This window comes from Physeter macrocephalus, chromosome 1 (genome assembly GCF_002837175.3).
Source record: "Physeter macrocephalus isolate SW-GA chromosome 1, ASM283717v5, whole genome shotgun sequence".
NCBI lineage: Eukaryota > Metazoa > Chordata > Mammalia > Artiodactyla > Physeteridae > Physeter > Physeter macrocephalus.
In genome coordinates this window covers 132,389,116-132,411,531 of record NC_041214.2, presented here as the reverse complement: position 1 = coordinate 132,411,531, position 22,416 = coordinate 132,389,116, and the positions used below count along the sequence as shown (strand labels likewise).

At 35.2% G+C, this 22,416-nt stretch overlaps 1 protein-coding gene across 1 annotated transcript in view; it reads left to right on the top strand.

The window, feature by feature from the left end:
• The window catches only part of SAMSN1 (SAM domain, SH3 domain and nuclear localization signals 1), a 205,982-nt gene that overhangs the window by 78,109 nt on the left and 105,457 nt on the right, over window positions 1–22,416 (top strand). The window contains exons 3-5 of the mRNA XM_007100004.4: window positions 14,343–14,380; window positions 16,489–16,526; window positions 18,283–18,369. Of these exons, the coding sequence (XP_007100066.3) occupies window positions 14,343–14,380; window positions 16,489–16,526; window positions 18,283–18,369 (163 nt within the window). The remainder of the gene's footprint in view (window positions 1–14,342; window positions 14,381–16,488; window positions 16,527–18,282; window positions 18,370–22,416) is intronic.

The following is a 22,416-nucleotide window of genomic DNA, read 5'->3' as shown; positions in this document are numbered from 1 at the left end:
GAGCACAGGCTCCGGACGCGCAGGCTCAGCGGCCATGGCTCACGGGCCCAGCCGCTCCACGGCATGTGGGATCTTCCCGGACCGGGGCACGAACCCGTGTCCCCTGCATCGGCAGGCGGACTCTCAACCACTGCGCCACCAGGGAAACCCCTGGAAGCATTTTTACTCTACAATTAAAAAGAAAAATTGAATAGGCTGAAAAGCCTGAAGTTATTTCCTTAAACACATGAGTTTAATAAGTATGCATGTAAAATAAACAAGTTCATGGCCAACCAGTCTACTAGGATTGTTATCAAACTTCATCTACACTGCAAAAGTAGATGAGAATAATAAAAACATGATTTAAATTGCTACAGCTCTCTCTCTGTCTGTATATTTCTGTCTTTCTGTATATAATTAAATACTGAGGTATATATATACATTTTATATATACATATATAATATATATACTCACTAATTTTTAAATATATGCATATAAACAAACATAAATGTGTGTGTGTATATATATATATATATATACTGAAAAACAACTGGTTCAATTATTGATTTGACTATTCAATTGTTGAATTATACCAGTTGTATCAAATTATCATTGATACCTACTTTATTCCTAGTTAAAATGATTCCACATCTTGGATAAAACAAGATTAGCCTTTTAATAATGAAATTTAGTGATTTAGAACTTTCTTCCTGACTTTCCATCTAAACCTCTGAAGAATGGATGCTTTTATTCTTCTACTATTCTCACTTTCCTTTTTTTTTTTTTTTTGCTTCTTTTTGTTTTTTTCAAGGAAAAAAAGATTTGGACCAGTTTTAATAGAATTTAATTAGAATTTAATTAGAATTTAATAGAATATAATTAGAATTTAATAGAATTGGAAATAGATTCTTCTTTTGGATTAATGTTCTGAGAATACTATGAAATACTATGAAAACATCCCTAAAGTTAATGGAGTTATTCCTCAAGTTCCAAGAGTCCTCAGCCCAAATGTATTTGTAATTTTAATTTTACTGGAAAGGAGAGGTGCTCTCAAACTTAAACTCTTTACACCCAACCCGACAGCATATCTAGTTGTTACAGTGGAAATTTGTAGCCCATACTAAAAATGTCATTTGCCACATGAATTGAAAAGAGAAACCAAAATGAAAGAAGAATCCTAGGCTTCTTGGCTTCCCTTAAAGCTATTTTATTTATGCATACTTATTAGGAGATTTGCTATGTGGAAAACACCGTGTTAATCAAAATGAGGAGTTACACAGATGGACGGAAGATGCTCCAGAGTCCCAAAGCAGATGATCAGGTGTAGACCAACTGCACAATTAAAGATAGAGAAGGCATTTAAGAGAAAGAAGTTAATGTTGGGATTTTATTTTATTTTATTTATTTATTTTTAAAAATCTTTATTGGAGTGTAATTGCTTTACAATGGTGTGTTAGTTTCTGCTTTACAACAAAGTGAATCCGTTATACATATACATATGTTTTCCATATCTCTTCCCTCTTGCGTCTCCCTCCCTCGCACCCTCCCTATCCCACCCCCTAGGTGGTCACAAACCACCTAACTGATCTCTCTGTGCTATGCAGCTGCTCCCCACTAGCTATCCACCCTACGTTTGGTAGTGTATATATGTCCATGCCACTCTCTCACAATGTTGGGATTTTAAATGAAGACATCAAAAATATCTAGTTTACATTTTAATTGCAGTTCTAGGAGGGGTTGGTAATGGAGAGCTGGTCTAAAGAGAAATTGATTTAAAATGAGACTTTATTAAATTTCATAAAGATAAATAATAAGAGATCCACTTATAGTATATATATAAAGTTTGACAAGGGTGAATGATCATGCAAGTAAACAAACATGCTGAGAGAAAATAGACTAACATACTAGCCTCACTAGAGATCGACAACTTTATCATTACATTGGTTAAAATGTAGGCTGTTACTCCTTGATTCTCTACCTATTTTAGCACCTCTTTATTATGTCTGAAGCTAATAAAGGATCTTGAATTATAAAAAAAAGTAAGAACATAAAATGTTTGTACCTCTGCCAATTGCGGTTAACAGGATCAAGCCTGAATTATCAGGCTTGCCATCTATATTGATTGAAGTTAGCAAATAATTGTCAATTTTCCACTTCATTTTGTATCTCATAAATTAAATTGGTAAGATATTTGAACCTTTTCAAAAATGAACTTAAATGTGGAACAGGGGAAATGTCTCTATTACTTGTATGTTGCACAAATATTCATTCAATGACTACTGAATGAATGGATCAGTGAAGGTTCATTAATCAAGCTAAAGAAAGTCTTAATAATGGAGAATGTATGATGCAGTGTCATATGTGAGCTCTGGAGCTGGGCAGATATGAATTCTCATTCTAGCTCTGCACTTACCAGCTATTTGACTTGGGAAAGTTGCTTAAATTCTCTAGACCTCAGTGTCCTCTTCTTAAAATGAGGAGAACAATCCTAGGTATGGATTCAGCTTAGTTCAGTTTCAGAGAAGAGAATTCCTTCTTGCTACTGAGCACTGGGGTTAGAAGGGCAAATGTGTCACTGTAGAGCTGCGGCTAGAACTACTGCCCCAGGCGGCCTGTGTGTGTACTGCCCATGAGCTAAGAACAGCTTTTACATTAAAACAATTTTTTTAAAAACAAAAACAAAAATAGAGAAGACCATACCATAGAAACTGTATGTGGCCCACAGAGCCTAAAATATTTCTATCTGACTTTTCACGGAAAAAGTTTGCTGACCCAGGGAGTGACATTTTTAAAAAGAGAAACAGGTGGAAATTTATTTAATAATGTATTTAAGCAAGTATATCTAAAAGATTATTGTTTCAACATGTAATTATTATAAAAAGTTAATGATATATTTTATATTCACACTTAGATTTTGAAATCTGGTGTGTATCTTATATATCTCAATTCAGATGCTAAAGTTTCAATGGTTAAAGTGAATCCTGCTCCTAATGAAATAATAAAAATTGTGTATTTTTGACCCAGCTTCAATTTCAAAATTAAAATTAAATTAAATTAAAATTTAGTTCCTCGATCGGACCAATCAAATATCAATTGCTCAACAGCCACATACCGCCAGAAATGGCTACAATGTTGGACAGCATAGAATTAGAGGCTTGAATTTGCTGGTGATGTTGAGGCATCAGAGTAATCAGATAATCTCAATCCCCTACTTTACTTATAAAAGTATAAGTATATATATATATATATATATATATAAGTATACTTATAAAAGAAATATAAAGTATAAAAATACTTGAAGATAAACACTTAGTTATATACTTTTAGGAAGAGACAAGACCAGAGGGAACAAGTATATCAACCAATGAGGAGGCTGAGATTAATGACTTGTCTGAAATGAGGGATGGAGTCAAGACTGCAGCTCTGGCTTCCCAAATACTAATGTTCTTTGGCCTTTCTGTCCCAAGCATGTGTGTGTGTGTGTGTGTGCTATGCATGTACGTCTATGCAAGATTTAGAGAGAGTAGGAGAGGCTGAATGTGAGAATATGTTTTGGGGAGATGAGAAGTGAAGAGGAGGGGAAGATAGGAAGATAAAGAATCCAACCTTTTTATATGTACATTAAATACAGTCTGATTGATATATATATATGTATGTGTGTATATATAAATATATATGTATATATAGGACATAGCAGAGAGAACTTGAGATGGGCAATGAAGTTAATAAACTTGACTTTTATTCCTGCTCCCCAGGTAGCTGAGAACTGTGTATCCTTGAGAATGTTTTTGAACTTCTCTAACCCGAAGTTTTCTGAGCGATAGAATATGGATAAAAATGTCTGTCTCTTGGTTTGTAGTGAGGATCAAATGTTAAAACAAACGTTAAGCACCTGGCAAAATGCATGTTAATGTTCATTTTCCTTCCTTCTACAACCCATCACACCAGGGCAGAGTGATCCTTTAATTTAATATCCTTGATTAAATGACTTTAAGTCAAACTCTCATTTGAGCTTGGATGTCTTTTTAAAATAACTGTTCAAAATAATTTGTAATCAACACTCCTTACCTAAAACCATTGATTTTTACCAGGCTGGACAAGAAGAAGCAACAGGATTTATTGTTACGTGCATTAGAAAACCCACGATTTTAATCTCCACAAATTGCCTCAAATCATGAACACCCAGTTTGAGTGCAATGTTTGACATTCATTCCTAGATTTCCTTCCGTGTGTAAATAACAGTAAACAAGAAAATCTATCACGGTGGCTCTTGTTAGCCTAATTTATAATTCAGGTGCTGTTTTTTTTGGGGGGGTCCATTTTAACTTAAATATTTTAAAATGCAAGTTTAATTTTTTAATGTACTCACATTCATCAACACTCTGCATTGATAAAAAGCACTGGAGAAATCAATTAAATTGTTCCCAGCTACCAGATGTTAATAAGAGTGTAATATAGCAGATTCATAGTTTTAAAGACAAATGATACAATACATGTCTAACAGTTGGTTAGAGCTCAGCACTAATGAGGCCAAGGTCAAGGGTTTAATCCCTCCTTGCCCAGTTACTTTTGCTCTCTTCCATAGCCACTGGCAGGATCCATGACCCAGCCTGCCATCTTGGCTGTGAACGCCATTGATCATTAAGGAATCTGGGTTGGAGGATGAGGCAGCACCGGCTCAAAACCATTACCTGCTATCGGAAGAGTGACTGAAAGGAAGAATTCAGCTGATCAGTAGTTTATCTGCCCACGAAGATTTTCCTTCACTATAATCAGTCTTCAGTCTACTAGTGCAATTCTCGGCTCTCAACTTAGGAGAATTTATGGGGCAATGGTAAGGACCTTAAGAGAGAAAACTGAGTTCTTGCCCTGGCTTTGTTCCTAAATAGTGCTGAATAAGTCATTACACTATCTGGTTCTCTGTTTCCACCTCTATAAGATAATAGGGTTAGACTAGATGGTCTCCAAGGTCCCTTGCTGCTCTAAAATGGTTCCATGTGTACATTTTAAATTTTTTTGGAAGGGGGAGTGTTTTCTAACCTAAAACACTATTATTTTCCTTTTGGAACTGTGGAAGGCAGACTTTTAAGATGGCCTCTAATGAACCCTCTTGTATAAATCAAGGCTCTGTAGAGAAAGAGAGCTGATAGGATGTGGATATATAGAAAGACAAATTTATTTTAAGGAATTGGCTCATGCCAGTATGGAGGCTGGCAGGTCTGAAATTTGGAGGGCAGGCCAGCAGGCTAGAGGCTCAGGGAAGGGCTGATATTGTAATAAGAGTCAAAAGGTAGTCTAGAGGCAGAATCCCTCTTCCTTGAGGGACTACAGTTTTTTTGTCTTAAGACCTTCAAGTATTGAGATGAGGTCCAGCCACATTATACAAAGTAATCTGCTTTACTCAAAGTCTACTGACTTAAATGATAATTTCACTTGATGTTTGACCAAATACCTGGGTTGTGTGGCCAAGCCAAGGTGACACATAAAATTCACCATCACATCTGACTTCTGGTATTTACGTCTTTATGTAATACTCGCCTTTCTTTGTGTGAGACTTGATTCCAATAGAATTTGGCAAAGGTGATAGGAAGTCACTTCCACGATTAAGTTATAAAAGACTATAACTTCTGTCTTGCAAGAGGACTGTCTCCATTGCTTTCTTGCTTGCACATTATGATGAAGCAAGATCCCATCTAGAAGAGGCCCAGGTGGCAAGGAACCAAGAGTAGCATTCAGCCTACAACCAGCAAGGAACAGAGGCCTTCATTTCAACAGGCTTCAGAAAACTGAATGCTACCAACAATCACTGAGTGAGCTTGGAAGACGATACTCTTCCCAGCTAAGCCTTTAGATGAAACCTCATACCTTTGGGCCAATAACTTGACTGCAAGCCTGAATCAGAGGACCCGTTTAAGTCATACCCATATTCTTGACACACAGAACCTGTGACATAATCCATGTATATTGTTTTAAGGCATTCCATTTTGGAGTAATATATTGCATAGCAATAGATAATTAATACAGGACCTAAAATTAACTTGATAAGTTATTGATCAGGATTAATTTGAAGACAACCAAATCCATGTTAGCTAATTTAAGCAGAAAGAAATGGATTACAGCTTAAAGAAATTTCAGAATTGTTGGGAGGCTGAAGATAGATACTCTAGCCGAGCTTGCAGAAATTACCGAGAAGCACACTACAAAACTTGCCACCCCCAAGAGAGCTGTTGCTTCTGCCACCATCAGGAAGTGTCCAAATCAAGAAGCTACTATCATAGCAGTAGGCTCCAGAACCACACTGTCTCTGCTGAGATTTGCTACCTTAAAAATGGATGCCCACACCTTATCTTTTCTCCCATGTTAGTCAGTTTTGAATCAGTGTCTTAAGTTTGTCCGTGTGATGGATAAGACCTAAGCCACATATCTCATCCTAGTAACAATGGGAATCCTTTCTCTCTCTCTCCCTCCCTCCCTCTCTTTCTTTCTTTCTCTTTCTCTTTTCTCTTTTTTTTCTCTCTCTTTCCATCTTTCCTTCCTGCTCTCCTTCCCTCCTTCACTTCTCCTTCTCTTTCTCCCTTCTTCTTCTTCTTCCTCCTGCTTCTACACATTGATTTTAGGTTTAGTGAATGACAGTTGTCAACTACAGTAGAAATATGTATATCAAAAATATCTGGAGAATAAAATAAGACACTATGTAATTAAATGCTGTATTATAAGTATCAAGCCCAACTTCTACAATATTTCTCAGAAGGAATTTCAAAGAAAAATAATGTAATAGTCAGGAGCACAACATTTAGGGGTCAAATAAACTTTATAAAAATGCCAGCTTTGAAATTTACCAGCTACGTGATCTTGGACAAGTTCCTTAAATTCTTTAAGCCCAGTTTCTTCTCCTATAAAATGAGGAAACTGCTTGTTACTCTCATTCATTATTTGAGAATAAAAACTGAGAGTGCAATTAACATTATTAGCCAGTGACAGGCACAAAGTAAATGATCAATAATGTGTTATGATTAAGAACATGATAGTGGTTTGTGGTTTAAAGGGTGCAAGTTCAGTGGAGAAGGTGAGATTTAAGCTGGGCTTGAAAAGGAAGAACTACAGTTAAAAATGGTGAAAGGAAGGTAAGACATTATCCCTGCACATTATCCTAGCATCTTCCAGAAAAGGCCTTAAAAATCACTTAGAACCAAGTGTCTTATAAACGGATAAATGGACACTGAAATGTGACATATCTTAGAATATGTGAGTAATGAAGTCAAGGTAGGTGACTCCCAGGTTGGTATTCTAAACACTCAGCTGCATTTCTTACTTGCCTCCGAACTATTAAAATTGGGAGTTCTTTTGTTCTGTCTCCATATTAATGTCAGCATTGACATAGCTATTAATAACATAGACACTAAAGGAAGAAAATGAGACTAACAATGGCATCCCATAAGCTAGGTCTTCATCAAACTATGAACAAGAGGAGTCAGTGTCAAAACAGTACATGTAATCTTTTTCTTGATTTCTAGATTGTGAAATGACTCATGACAAGTTGACATATAAAACATAGATCATCTTCATTAAAAACACTGCACTTTTCTTTCATTTTTATTTTTTACCCATTATATCTACGATCACATACAGTTATTCTTCTCCCACCAATTCATATGTGAACACTTTCTGTTGGTTTTCATTAGTTTCCTCCCGTAAATAGAAACTTATGTTAAAATAAAATATAATCAATAGATTGAGGTTAATTATGCCCTATTCTCTTTTTTATTTCCTAAGTTCATGATATAATTACTAATTGAATCTAATGAAAGCCATGGTTATCTCTTTATTCATGTTTTAAGCAAAAAAGCCCATTCCCATTTTAATTTTCTCTTAAAACCTTTTGTCATCCCTACTGACTTTGGATTGAAATATTGTAGGTAAGGAAACATGGACTGTTTTTACTGGAAGAGATTTTCAAGTTCTTGTTCACTAACCTTCATACTGTTGATGTAGAGACAGTTCTGAGAGCGTTCTTGGAACTGGCCCAATTTAGTAGCAGACCTGGGAAATCAAGCCATGTTCTGGAGTGCCACTTCGGTGCTTTTCCACTGTAAGGATGGAAGTTGATATTTTTACCCATCTTATTTCCTATCCCACTTCTTGCAAGTTTGTTTCGTTTGCTTTTGTTCCATTTGTGGCTATGAGGATTAAATAAAATAATGATATAAGTGGCAGGCAACATGAAATCTAAACATTACTTCTCTTTCCCCTTTCTAAAACCTTGTGTAAATATAATTTCATAAGTCAGAAGACATTTAAGGATACTTAAGAAAGTTCTAAAAAATGATAAAAATGAACTTATTTACAAAACAGAAACAGACTCACAGACTTAAAGAATGAATTTATGGTTACCAGGGGGGAAGGGTGGGAGGGAGGGGTAGATTGGGAATTTGGGATTGACATGTACACACTGCTATATTTAAAATAAAATGCCTTTCCAGGAAAGAAAATGGAAGTCTGGAAAAGAATCTTTTTGAAAAGGAAGAGTCTTTTATAATGCAAATAACCATCCTCTAAGTAACTATTTTGCCATTCTGGATATTTATAACACTGTGAGAGGAGTTTGTTAGTTCAGGATTGATAGAAAGCTCACTTGGCACACCAGTAGACGAATGGCAAAATTCTATGCAATTTACCAGCTCTGTCCCTCATCGATTACATACAGTACCCGTGCATTCTCCAGGCACTACAAGCTATAAGATCTGCCCTGAGATGATGAGCCTTGTTGGGATGCCATACACCACCTGCTTCTCTTGGGGAAATCAGAATTTGTTAGCGTATAGGGTTATTACTCTTTGACAGGAGCTGGTGGGCTGGCAAGAAAGTCCACTTTTCCCATAACAATGAGCTGAGGTTGCTTCTGCTTCTTCTTCTTCGTTGCATTCTCATAAGGGGATAAAATCTGTTTTCCCTGAGAACCATAATTTTATTACAGTGATATACTGGGGGGCCTCCAATGTGCAGTCTCTCATCTAAATTCAATGATTCCTGAAGTGCCCATTTTTAATTAAATGTGCAGTCATAAATTACTGGGCATTCTTTGATGATGATGATGGCATTCACAAAATGATTAATGCCTTCAAAACACATCAATATACGGTCCAAATAATACTAACATATACACACTACTATGCATAAAATAGATAACCAACAAAGACATACTGTGTAGCACAGGGAACTATACTCAATATTTTGTAATAACCTATAAAGGAAAAGAATCTAAAAAGGATTCTTACATATATATTCTTTAGTTATATACATAACTAAATATAACTGAATCACTGTGCTGTACACCTAAAATTAACACATTGTAAATCAACTATATTTCAATTTAAAAAAAGAATTATGTGCAAAAAATACTAAATTATTCATATTAGTACTTTGATAAAAGTGTGCTTTCTGAGTTTTTTGTTTAGTAGTGGCATATAGTATTACATTCCTCTAGCCACTCTCTCTTCTGGCCAACAGTTCGTTTGTGGGATCTCTGATCTAGATGACAGGTAGATTTTGTATCTGTGTAGTCAAGTATTGAAGTAGCATTGTGTACTCATTAAGGCATCAGGCATAAAATCTCAGTTTTACCATTTACTAGTTATGGGACCTTAGGCAAGAATTTGACTGCTCTGTGCCTCAGTTTATTCACGTGTAAATTGAAGACACATAACTGTATAAACCTCATGGGATTGTTGGGAGGATTAAATTAATTACTCCATGTAAAGCATTTGGAAGTATTCTTGATAATCCATAAGTGTTCTGCCATTATTATTTCACAAATGTGTTAAATCAAGAAATTAGAAAAGCTATAAGATTTAAAAGTTTTGTCATTCTTAGTAACTTGCTTTAACCACCTGGGCTCAGACTAGCTATATTGACTAACATTTCTCTTTGTGGTGTGATCGATTCGATAATTTAGGAGACTTCTTCGTGTGATTTTTCGCCACATGTTTGTAACCAGGTGTAGAGACAGGATGGAGCACCTCATGGGTGGCAGGACTCCTTCACATGGGTGATGGTTTGTTATCCAGCACACAAACTTCCTCCTTGTTTTGAGAACAGAGCCGAAAGCTGGGTATACATTTTTTCATCTCTCTGGTGGCTTTTCAGTGCACTGCAAAATTAGCCCACTTTATTAAGTTTGAAGCATCGTAAGCATCCTCTTTCCAGATGTCTATGAGAATTTTTTTAAAGGGAAATTCTGTGAATTTCCCTTTCTTTTTTTGAACATCTGTGGGAACTTTATTGAAGCCTAAGGGGTTAAGAAATGTCCAGACATAAGCTCATTCAGTTTGGATGTGGCATTCTTGAAATCATGGTATTTTGATATTAGTTAAAATAATTTTAGTTATGCAAGTGAATTATCTTTATTTTTGCAAGAGAATGAGTTGAATAAAATAGAAACTGGGTTAGCTTATTTTAATAAGAAGTTATATGTATGTATACCAATATGTGTGTATGTTTGTATTTATGTTCAATTCTTACCTCATTATCAGAATTCCATGTAACCATTAATGAATAATTAATCTAATGAGAAATAACATCTGTAAGTATCGTCAATGTGTTTGGAATCATGTAAGGATTTTATAAAGGCTAGCTCATTTAATCTTCAAAATTAGGAAAATCATGGAGTCCAACAGGATCCTGAGACCAGCAGTCATTGATGGTGGATATTTGAGAGAAGAACCACTTGTAACTCTTTTTTGACTCTAAAAGAGTGTCTGGTACATAATAGATGCTCAATAAATGTTTGTTGAATGAACTATAAATCTATGAATGAATTATATGATTTCTAAAGAATACAATAGAATGAAAAATATGACTAGCATTTAACCAAGGTAAAGCACTGTATGTATGGCCCTAGACAAGTCAATTTACCATCTGGGACCTCAATTTATTCATTTGCAAATCAAAGGTCAGATCTCATCAGCTCTTCAGTCTTAAAAATTCACCATGGGATTTACACCATCATTTACTGTCAGTCATTATTCTCTGTGCAGAAATACCTTTCACATTTCCATTAGCTGGTCAACAACAGCTCCTGACATATCCTTCACTTCATTTTTCCTTTTGACTTTGTGATTTGAAAGTAAGATTTTAAAACGAATAACACAAGAAACAGGCACATATTAGACTCAATCCCAAAGGACAGTCAACTGTAACCACTGCATGGGAATAGAAATATGGCAGTTGGTATCCAAAGTTTCTCTATTCTTTTAAATGGCACCTTCTCTTTCTTCATTTCTAATTGTTTTAAAATTTTCCTTAATTTGACCTAGTTTCATAGTTATGTGAAAATGCTTTGCTCCTAGAGCCTACTCTCATCTACTTGAAAAATAACATAGGTTGGACATATTCTTTAGTTTCTACTGGCCCATTTATAATAATTTGTCTACATTTCACATTTTTTTATTTTCCTAAAAATTGCCAGGGTTAACAAATTAAGCCACAAACTCCCTAGTGAATGAAAGGTAAGACTAATGATTAGTGCTTGACTTAGGGGATAATGAAGGCTAACAGAAGCAAGTTTTACCTGGTATTGATGGCAAGTGTCAAATTAATGGACTAGACAGAATGATTTCACTGACTCTCTGAAATGGTATTTTCCTTTCGTAGTTCAGAGTATCACGCGCGTGCGCGCGCGCACACACACAGACACACACACACACACACACATAGATATAGTTCTAAAAATAAAGCTATGTATAGTCCTTCTTGACTTGCCCCTCCAGAAATAAAGAACCTAGGGTCTGAACTCCAAAGTACATGACAGTCTGCTTATGTAAGCAGACTACTTGGTACAAGAAGTACTAAAAATTGCTTAACCAGTTCAGTAGTCATCTACAATTAAGCAACACCCAGGGAACGGAAGTCTTATTCTTATAAGTAGATGTTGCCCTATTTGAGTAATCCCTTTCCTTCATATAATCACACTTGAGACTGAATTTAGTGTGCTTGACTCTCCCTACCCTCTTGTAGGAAGAAGGTTACCTAAGGAGAACTACATTAACTCTTTCATCTTAATAAGGATTTAAAAGAAGTTTTAGCTCAAAATCTTTTTCAAAGTATTCATTACAAGAAAACTCTTTAATAAAAGATCCCCAAACCTAAGCTGATTCATTACAAGCAAATATTGGATGACCCGGATTCCAGTAAAATAGAACAAAGTAGATAGTCCCTAGGGAATGTTGTGACAACGTATGTTCTAAAAATAACCAGTCTCCATCTATGGTCTTATGAAATTCTTTCAAGTCTTGGTCCAGATCTCTCTAAACCTCAGCTCAGAAGCTAATTGTGCCCCTTTCACTACAATCAGTAGCCACGCATATTTAATCAGTTTTGGTCCAACATCTGATTTTATTAACTTAGCTAAGGCTTCACGCAGCTGAAGCAAGAGGCTGTGCTTGAATGATATGCCCTCTGCCCCAATTCAAACACTTGGGGCTCAGTTGTACACAAGTCTTGTGTCATCTGGAATTAAATCTTTTTGGTAGCAAAAAACAATGGATTATTGATATAATAAGTGGATTCGAAAAGTACTATGATTCAACTGATAACAAATACAAAAGATATCTAATGTCTCCTATCTTTCTTATTTCAAATCCACCTTCTGTACTGTTTAACACCAGACACTTTTCCTCTTTATACTCAAAAGAGGTAGAATTATTTTGAAGAGTGCAAGATTCACAATCCAAAGAAATTTATCTAAACTCACATAACAAATTAATGAGACTCATGACAATGGATTCTGATTATTGAGACATAACTGGCCCAAACTGCATAGATTATGGGAACATGGAGTTTGCTCATTCCTAGCTACATTCCAAATATGTATGACAGGAAAATGCTACTACAAAGATGCGTGGCCATCCCCTTTCCTGATGACCCTCACAAAGCTTGTGTGTCCTCTGATTGTGGTGAAAAGGACACAGTTAGCTTCCGGACTGAGGTTTGGAGACTTCTAGACCAGACTGAAAAAATTTCATAAAAAGACTATGGATAGAGATTGATTACTTTTAGGACCCCTAATGACAAAGCACAGAGAATCGAAGGAGTGATCAATCTAACCATTAAGTCCTCAAAGTCTGTTGATATCCCAATTCACCTCAGGGCTTGGTTCATGACTGCCACATTTTTACCTTCACCCCCAGATCTCTTCTATAAGACATTGTCCTCTGGGTGATCCACAGGCATCTTAACTTGGCAAAACTTGTTTCTCAAGTTGGGGACTGATTATTTCAGTATATGGGTTTTCAGTTCTACCCAACAACGTGAAATAGGTAATTCAAATTGTCTTTGAAGTTAAATCTTGATAAAAACACAATAAGGGTTTGAGAAAGGTCCCCCTCGGTTACTACGTAGGGGAAAGCTTATCCTGAATATTACAGTGCTCAGACTAATACTGTCAACTATTGGAATAATAAAACCAGCTTTGAGTAACATCTGCAAAAAAAAAATACTGAATCACTATGCTGTATACTTGAAACTAATGTAATACTGTAAGTCAACCATACTTTAATTAAAAAAAAAAAATTTCCTTTTTCTGATTTTTGTTCACCACTCCTTCCAGCCTTTGCTTTTGTGTTTTTCTCACTACATGGAATATTGGTCTCAATGTTCTTTACTGCACAAATTCCTACCTCGCCAAACAAAACCCTTCAGAACATGGTCTGTTGCCTATCATATAGTAGGTGTTCAAAAAACACTGAACATCAAAAAGATAAATGGTTTTTGAATGAAGGAGTGGATGAATGAGAAAGAGAATCTGAAGAGTTCTTAAAGGCGCCTGGAAGCAGTTTAAGCTCTTTCGAGGATGGTGAAAGATGTGGCAACATATTCTTCTGCCAGAAGTATAAGGGATTTTACATAGCATCAGCAGCTCTGAAGAAAAAGGTCAGATGAGTCACAGGTGTATTTCAACACACGTAGGGTATTGTGATAGGCTACTTTCCATCTTTCTTAAAGAAAGGTAATGTAATTAACATTCTCTGGTATGTGTCTCTCCCCCTGGTCTTGGTGGGTTGAAGGGGGATATAAACTTGAGGCTACAAGGATTTAATTACAGGTTTTTGTTTAAAAGACTTGCTCACTAACTGTCACGAACTTACAATAAGGTAAACATTTATCAAAGTTACAAAGATAAAGAGAGAAAAAAGTAAAAACTAGAAGCAAGATTCTACTAAATAAATTACTAAAATACAGTCATTTTACTAGGAAAAGGCAAAATGAAGTACATTTGGATTATACTCAAAGATAAACTATACTTGAATTCTCTTTCTGATTTCTTGGGGTAGCATTATTTTATTTTACTTTTTATTTTATTTTACAGGAAGTTTCTCATTTTGAGAATGCAAAACCAAAAAGAAAGTAAGTCAAATTTACTTTGAAAACTTTATGTTCTCTTACTTCTACAATGTTGAATGGAATATTTTAGTGGGTTTCCTGTCAAAGTGCTTTTTTAAAAATCGTCATGTACAAATCTAGGTATGCTTTACCCTGCTAACATTTATGTTTATGCTTATGCTTAGGAAACTTGTGTTGTGACATTCCTGTAGACAGGGATGTGGAAATTAAATTTGCAGAAGAAACGTGTCTAAACTAGGCTCAGATTAAAGTGGAAGCCTACTCGAAAACATGTTTCTATCGGTGAACTATTAATCTTCTGGAGTTCTAGTTATTCTAATCCAAATAAAAGTGTGTTTGCAAAGAGATTTGGGTTATTTAGGTCAGGCTTGGCTTTATATTCAGCACATCAAGCTGCCAGAGGACGCGACACGCACATGTTGCATAAGGTAATGGGATTTTTAACTAATAAGCAGGAAATACATAGCAGCAGGAAGTTGGTTTATGGGGAAATTTCCAGATTGGTTGCTGATGATACAGAAGAACGGCTTCCTTGCACTCTGGAATGGTCTGAGACAAAATTGTTGACATGTGAAATTCTTTCTGGATGTAGTCTTTTTTTTTATTTTTTATTTTTTTGCGGTACGCGGGCCTCTCACTGTTGTGGCCTCTCCCATTGCGGAGCACAGGCTCCGGACGCGCAGGCTCAGCAGCCATGGCTCACGGGCCCAGCCGCTCCACGGCATGTGGGATCTTCCCGGAGCGGGGCACGAACCCGTGTCCCCTGCATCGGCAGGTGGACTCTCAACCACTGCGCCACCAGGGAAGCCCTATATGTTAATTTTTGCTTACAACCCTGAGCTTAAAAAAAAAGGTGAATAATGGAAAACACTCCAGCTATAACAAAATTATTTACATGTACACTATGTGTGTGTGTTCACCCAATGTGTAAATTGATTAACATAATCAAGTATCAATTTATAGTCAATCTTATTTCATGTCTACCCATCTGACTCTCCACTCCCACCCCCCTCACTGGGTTTTATTTAAAGCATATCTCAGACAATTTCATGTTCCAATATATCATTAAGAAACAAGAATTGTTTTTTTAAAACATAACCACAACACCACAGCTGTACTAGAACAAAATAAGAAAAATAACCTAATATCACCAAGTATACAGTCAGTATTAAAATGTCTCTGATAGCCTCAAGTGCTTTTTTAACAGTAGCTAGTTTATTTGAATCACAATCCAAAGAAGATCCATGTGATGCATTTTGTTCATGTTTCTTAATTTATAGGTCTTTCTCCCCATTTATTTGCTGAAGAAACTGGATTATTCGTTCTGAGGCATTTTCCATATTTTTGAATTTTACTGATTGCATCCTGTCTGTGTGTGTGTGTGTGTGTGTGTGTGTGTGTGTGTGTGTGTGTTTTAAACACGTGTTCTCTCTTCTGTTTCCTGTAAATTTTTAGTTAGATCTCCAGGCTTGATAAGATTCAAGTTTGATTATCTATCTATATATATTTTAAAAGTAGGTCATCAGTGACTGTATATTTCCTGTTGCATTACATTGGAAACTCATATATCTGGTTGTCTCTATTTTTACAACTGTGAAGTTGCTTAGTGGGTTCAGATGGTATCAGACTGATCCATCCAGCACTAAGTTGCCCATCAGCCTTTCAATTAAAAACTTTAACAGCAACTGGTACTTATTGCCCCGATTTATTGTTTTATTAGGGATTGTACAATAGTTATATTCAATTTGCAATGTTCTTTCTGTATTTATTGAATAGAATTATTTGAAAAAGAACTTTCCCATATGAACTATTTGATTATCTTGAGATTCATTCATGTAGAAATGGCCCACTCTTTTTTTTTTTTTTTTTTGCCGGGGTAGGGGTGGTGAGATTTATGAAAGTTAGTTTCTTCATATTGCACAGAAATTTCCAGGCAATATGTATTAACTGTACTTTGCCATCCAGAGTCAGGAAAATTCAGGCCCATATGTAGAACTTAGAATTTATTCCTGCTCTCCAAGACATTGCACACATGTCTAAGTGATCTAATTTCTGTTCACTTAAAATTTATTAAATCTAGACTTAAATATTGGTTTCTTTTATTTTTCTAGGTCAATCCGGAGATCTATGTCTGAAAGCAAAGTATTTGGTTAGTAATTCATAAGATTACTCATGCAAATGATATGTTCTCTTTCTCTAAGAGTGATTTTCTGCTGCTAATGGCATAAAGCAACAGAAAGTATAGGATGAAACACAAATTGATTTGTCTTTGAATTTTATAGAAGAAATTTAAAAAAAGAAATGTGGCTCCATTCTAATTTTAAATGGCTAAGACAAATAAACCATTGATTTATTCAGAATAATTTCCTTTTATATTAAAAAAATAATTCTTTTTGGCTTATTGGCTGACTATCTTCCAATTTCCCAACTTTAGCTTGGAAGGTCCATGGTCAAGATGATCTCTTAGATATCTTTTCATATCTAGGAATCTAGGAATGTATAAAATAGAAATAAAAAATGGTTGAATTATAAAAGACTTTCCACAGCATTTCAAGCACCAGAGCTTTTCTTCAGTTTCTGTGGTTACAGTACCCATAGTAATAATAGGGGCAATTGGCTTGATTTGTATTTTAATTTTAAAGTAAATATCTAATTATTTTTAGAAAGCTAATGGAAGATATCTCTCTTTCCTTTACAGAATATAGAAAAATAGAATGTTTTATACTAATTATAAGACATTTGTAGTGATAAAACAACTGGATTATTCAGTTAATAATTCATTTTTTATGCAGTTCATCAAACTTGTGGGTATTCTTTCTCCCCAGCAGCACCTAGAAGTTGGATGCTCAAACTCCCTTTTTCCTCTTTTCAAAACCAGGTTCCTGGGTAGGGTATGAAAAGCACACTCAGGCCAAAGTGATGATCATCCATGGATGCATCTACCAAGGGCATCTGCATTTTAATTGGGTCTGATATTCTTCCAGTGGCAACATCTACAGGGTCTGAGTCCTATCTCATTAGTCAAGGCCCTGTGGGCAGTAGTTGCTAAATATTTTGAATACTAGCCCTGATTTGAATAGTGCATGATCTGAAATAAAAGGAAGGAATTAGTCACTCTTTTATTTTCCATTTATATATGCCCTTCTCATAGCATATTCAGTTTGTGCACATAAGACTCTAGATGTTTCCATGCTAAAATAATTCTTGATGATCACCTGCCTTCTCTGTAGTCAAATATGAGAGCAAATACTGGCTTTAAAAACAGCACAGCATGCTGAGTTTGTGTGATGCTTTTGTTGCATTATTTAAAATTTGCTTTATCAATGGTGTGGTACAGCATGTGGGATGATTAGTCTTCAGTAAACAGATTAGAAGGGATTCCAGTTCTTTATTCTGGTGAAGTTCACTTCTTTACAACATGTCTAGACCCTGCTCCAGGTGTTAGAAGGACAAGTCTGGGAAAATCATGGTTCTCCCAGTCAAGGATCTTAAGAGTTTCTTGAAACAACTCAATGTTCTCTCTACACGCTTACTTAATCATTTTGTTAAAAACAGTGAAGAATGTGGAGGGTGGAGCTACTTTAATTGATGTATAAAAAATAAATGGTTATTAATTCAAGAAAAATACTCCAAAGAATAATGTAATCAAAAGCTATCAAGAGGTATTTCAGTAGCAACCTCTACCATCTATGCTTGAGTGCTTATGTAGTTTATGGAAATAAATGGGAGCCCACAGAACATCTGGGAGTGTCCATCAGGGACCAGAACTCCCCAGAATGGACCACAATGCTTTCTTAACATATTACTTACCAAGTTACAACCGTGTGCTGAACTTGTTTTGATATCAAATTTCTTACACAGATGTTACCGTAAATTCTTCTAACCAATCTTCTGCTTTGCTTTAGAGGGAAAAACTGTGTATGACACAACTTGGCGGGAACCCAGCAAGCCTGAGAATGATTCCCACATCAGAAGACTCTGTCAGCTAAAAGGTAATTGCTAAATTTAGTTCAGCTGACTTTGCATTTTCCCAAAGCAGTTTAAAGGGCAGGTAAGAAAAATTTACATCTTCCTTCATTAAAATAAGCAGTGCATTGTGGTCTACTTAAAAAGGAAAAACTAATAGAATAGAATGTATATATTATTAATAGAATATATACGTGTGTGTGTGTGTGTGTGTGTAGATACACACAGACATGCAGAAAGGAAGTAGAATGTAATTAAGTTGCCTGTTGAAGCAAACAAACAGTTGCAAAAATATTTGAAAGTCTTTAATGTCTAAAAGAATGCAAAAATATATTAACTGTTGTGATTTTTAGGTTTTCTTTAAGAATTTAAGAGAAATAAACTTGACTATTAATGCAAAATTATGTCATTTTATGATTTAAAAAATCCCAAGAAAAGCAAATTAGCAGTCAGGTATAGGAAAATTTATTAATAATAAAAGGCTTCATAATTAAAATTACTTAACTTTGGGAAGGTAATGAATAAAACAGAAAGTCCTAAGAGTTCAGAAAGATGAAGAAGAACATAAAAAGTTGATCTGCTTGGTATTCTCCTTCCAACGTTACTGGAACAAGAAATAATTGCTCATATTAGTTATTGATTATTTAAGTGTTTCTGATTTTTAATTTTAAAAGATTTTTTAATATTTGGGGACAAAGGGAATTATAATGTATTTTTATAGTCAAGAATTTAATGGTTTGATTATACATTCTGTTCAGATTTTGCCTTTTGAGCTCCATGAAGGAGCTCATAGATTTACAAAGTAATTATTTATGAAAATAATCATTTTCTTTTGAAATATATCAGTTTTATCCAAGATTGAATAATGTTTTGGTAAATAGTTTTAACTTAATTTTTAAATATTTACAGATTTCTCCATTATAAATAAATAAATAGGTGAAACATTTTGGGATTATTTTAGATATTTTCTTTTAATTATAGGAAATGTTTTATTAATATTGTGTTTTGATTGGATTCTGTCTTCATCTCATGAATGCTAGCTGTATTCATTCACACCTCAGTTAGTTAATCAAACATTCATCCACCCATCCATTCATTCATCCATCTCTTTGATAAGCACGTGTTACTTTTAGATTATTGTACATTAATCTGTGAATAAAGAAGGTATAACTATATTACAGATTATTTTTAGTCATAAAATTTGCCATAAACCTCTTCAAGTATTCAATTTTATTTAACATCCTTTTTGTAAAATGTTGTGGGTTTTGTTTTTGTTTTAAATTTAGCAGTAATAGGTAAGTAATTCTGTTACAGCTACACTGACAAAGCAGCAAAAAATCTTGGCCTGAGTTGAGGTGCTTCTAATTAGTGATCTTTTCATTGTCAGAGAACAAAAAAGAAAACCTTTAAAGGAGACTTTTCAGCTTTGATATTTCTCAGATTCTTAAGCGCCCCTGTGTTCAGTCTGTGTGTGTGTGTGTGTGTGCGCACGCGTGTGTGTGTGCAGGTGTGCCTAAGAAGTTCAGCTGACATTTCAGCAGTACCAGCTGAGTCACAGGACATTTCTTAGGGGTTAATGCTGTGCTAGAAAGAGTTGATGGCCTGAGACCAAGGCTGTCGGTTCCATTGTAAATTGAAGGGAGACATTTAGTGGGAGAGGGAGAGCCACAAGTTGTGGACTTGAATTTTATGGGTGTAGTAGTTTCCTTTGGAAGGCGCAGAGTATTTCTAAGCAATCTGTGCCCTACATATCAACCTATAATATTTCTTTCTCATTTTAAACACTACTATTTAGCTGTTAATTGCATAATTACTTAAGTGTGGTTTACTGGGCCTGAGGATAGGCAGACTGTGAAATTTACTGAGGTGAAGATAGGTAGGTACATTGTTGTTATCATCCACAGCCCATGTTTTTATAGAACACTAATGATGAAATTGTAAAGACCATCTTTCAATAAAACAGAAGAAAACATATATGGAAATGATAGGAGTGACATAAACTCCTAAAGAATCTATTACATACTTCAAGAACCAAAAAAAGTCCATTTCTCTCAATTTCAATATCAAAATGGTATTTCCTCATGACACAAGTTATAGTAACAGCAATTCAGTCCTGAAGAGTATTGAGCCTGATGAAAGAAACTTCCACAGGCTATATTTAGCCAAGGATTTGTGCCTGGTATTTTAATCCATAAAGATATTCACATACCCCAATAACATGATTGTGTTATGTTGCTTAAGACAAATTTTATCACAATAGTTGAGAGCCAGAAGCATTTTTAGTTTATGTAGTCCATTTCCATCTTCTAAGAATACATTCATCTAAATCTACATCTGTGATGCTGAGACTACATCTGTAAAATACATGCAGCCTAAATTGAGTGCTCAGGACTTTACAACTGAAAGATTGGCATAATTTAGGTATCAAGGGAAATTAATCTATAATTCATGTTAATTGTTTTATTTTTGGCATTCTAAACAGGCAGAATATTCATAATATTCATTTTAGTAAATTTAAATCGATTTTAAAAATCTTTAAATTTATTTTGGCCTTAGTTTTATGGGGGGGAAAAAAGCCTGAAAAGAATAAACTTTGAAATCTATGAATTGGAATTTACCCAAGATCAAGTTATGATTTAAGTAAAGATATTTTCAAGAATAGGGTTTTCATTATTTTATACCAGAAAGTACAAAGAATAAAAACCAAGCAAAATTTAAAAAAATTGTAAAGGAAACAAAACGCACTTGGAGATTTAGAGATTTTTTTTCAAATGGTGTTACCGTGATAGACTATTCCATGAAACAGAAAATATGTGAAAATAATTGGCTATGTTTGTAAAGGATATAAGGGGCTGGATACATTCAGGATACATTCAGGAAACATGGAAGGAAAATTAACTCCACTCATGCTGCTGCAAAATTATTTTTAAAATAAATCCTCTTTACATATGATTTTGATGAGATTCATTATAAAAACCCCATTGGTAAAGCTATTAGGACCTTCCAGTTTAACACTGAAGTTACCATTAGTTTGAAATATTCTTTCCTGAATTCTAGTCAATATCATTATTTGGCCAACCTTTTCAGAGTAAGCATAAGCATATAAATATTTCAGTTTAACTTCTCGAGATCTTATTAAGTCTTCTTCTTTACTGGCTTGATACCCTCATTTTCAAGATGGTAAATGTATAGAGTCACAGGTGTATTTACCGTTCTGCTTAATTTTCAGGGACCACAATTTCATTGAGACATTATTTCCCAAGAGCATGGACTTTAACTCTGTTTAGACTGGACTGCATGAGGAATGACAGAGAGAAGTCTGATCTCACACCTGAATGTCTGCTTATGATGCGGGAATAACCTTCCTAAACAAAGGCTGCCTGCCACAGCAGGCCTCTTTTGTTTCTAAGGAAGCCTTTCTGAATTGAATGACAAGAACACTCTGAGTTCTAGTGTTTTGTACAAATGAATCTTGGTATCCCTTCAATCCTTTAGGAGAGTTCTTACTAGAATTATAGTTACCCGAGTATGGTCCGAAGTCGAATTTCCATTAGAATCACCTAGAAGCTGATTAGAGATACTGCTTTTTTAATCAAATCCCTTTTTTTTTTCTGCATCTGCATTTGAAGGGCGGTTGGAGTCTGAACGTTTATGCTGGAAGATACATTCTTATGTACACTGTCTTTTGTGACCCGCTGATGTAGTTCATGCATGTACAGATAATCTATTGCTACAGCAAACCACCCCAAAACGCAATGACATAAAGCAAAATGTTATTCGGCTCATGGATTTTGCAAGTCAGAGATTCAGTCAGGGGAGTGCTTCACAACGTCTGAGGCTTCCTCTAGGAAGACTTGAATGACTGAGGAAGACTTAAATGTCTGGTGGCTGGAGTCATCTAGAGGTTTCTTCACTTACATGTCTGGGATAACTTCAGGTTGGGCTCAGCAGAGACTGTCAACTGGAGAACTAATATGTGGCCTCTCCATGTAATTTGAGCTTTTTCCAGGGTAAAGGCTGGGTTTCAAGAGGGAAAGACATGAGAGGGAGCTTCACACATCACACAAGGAAGT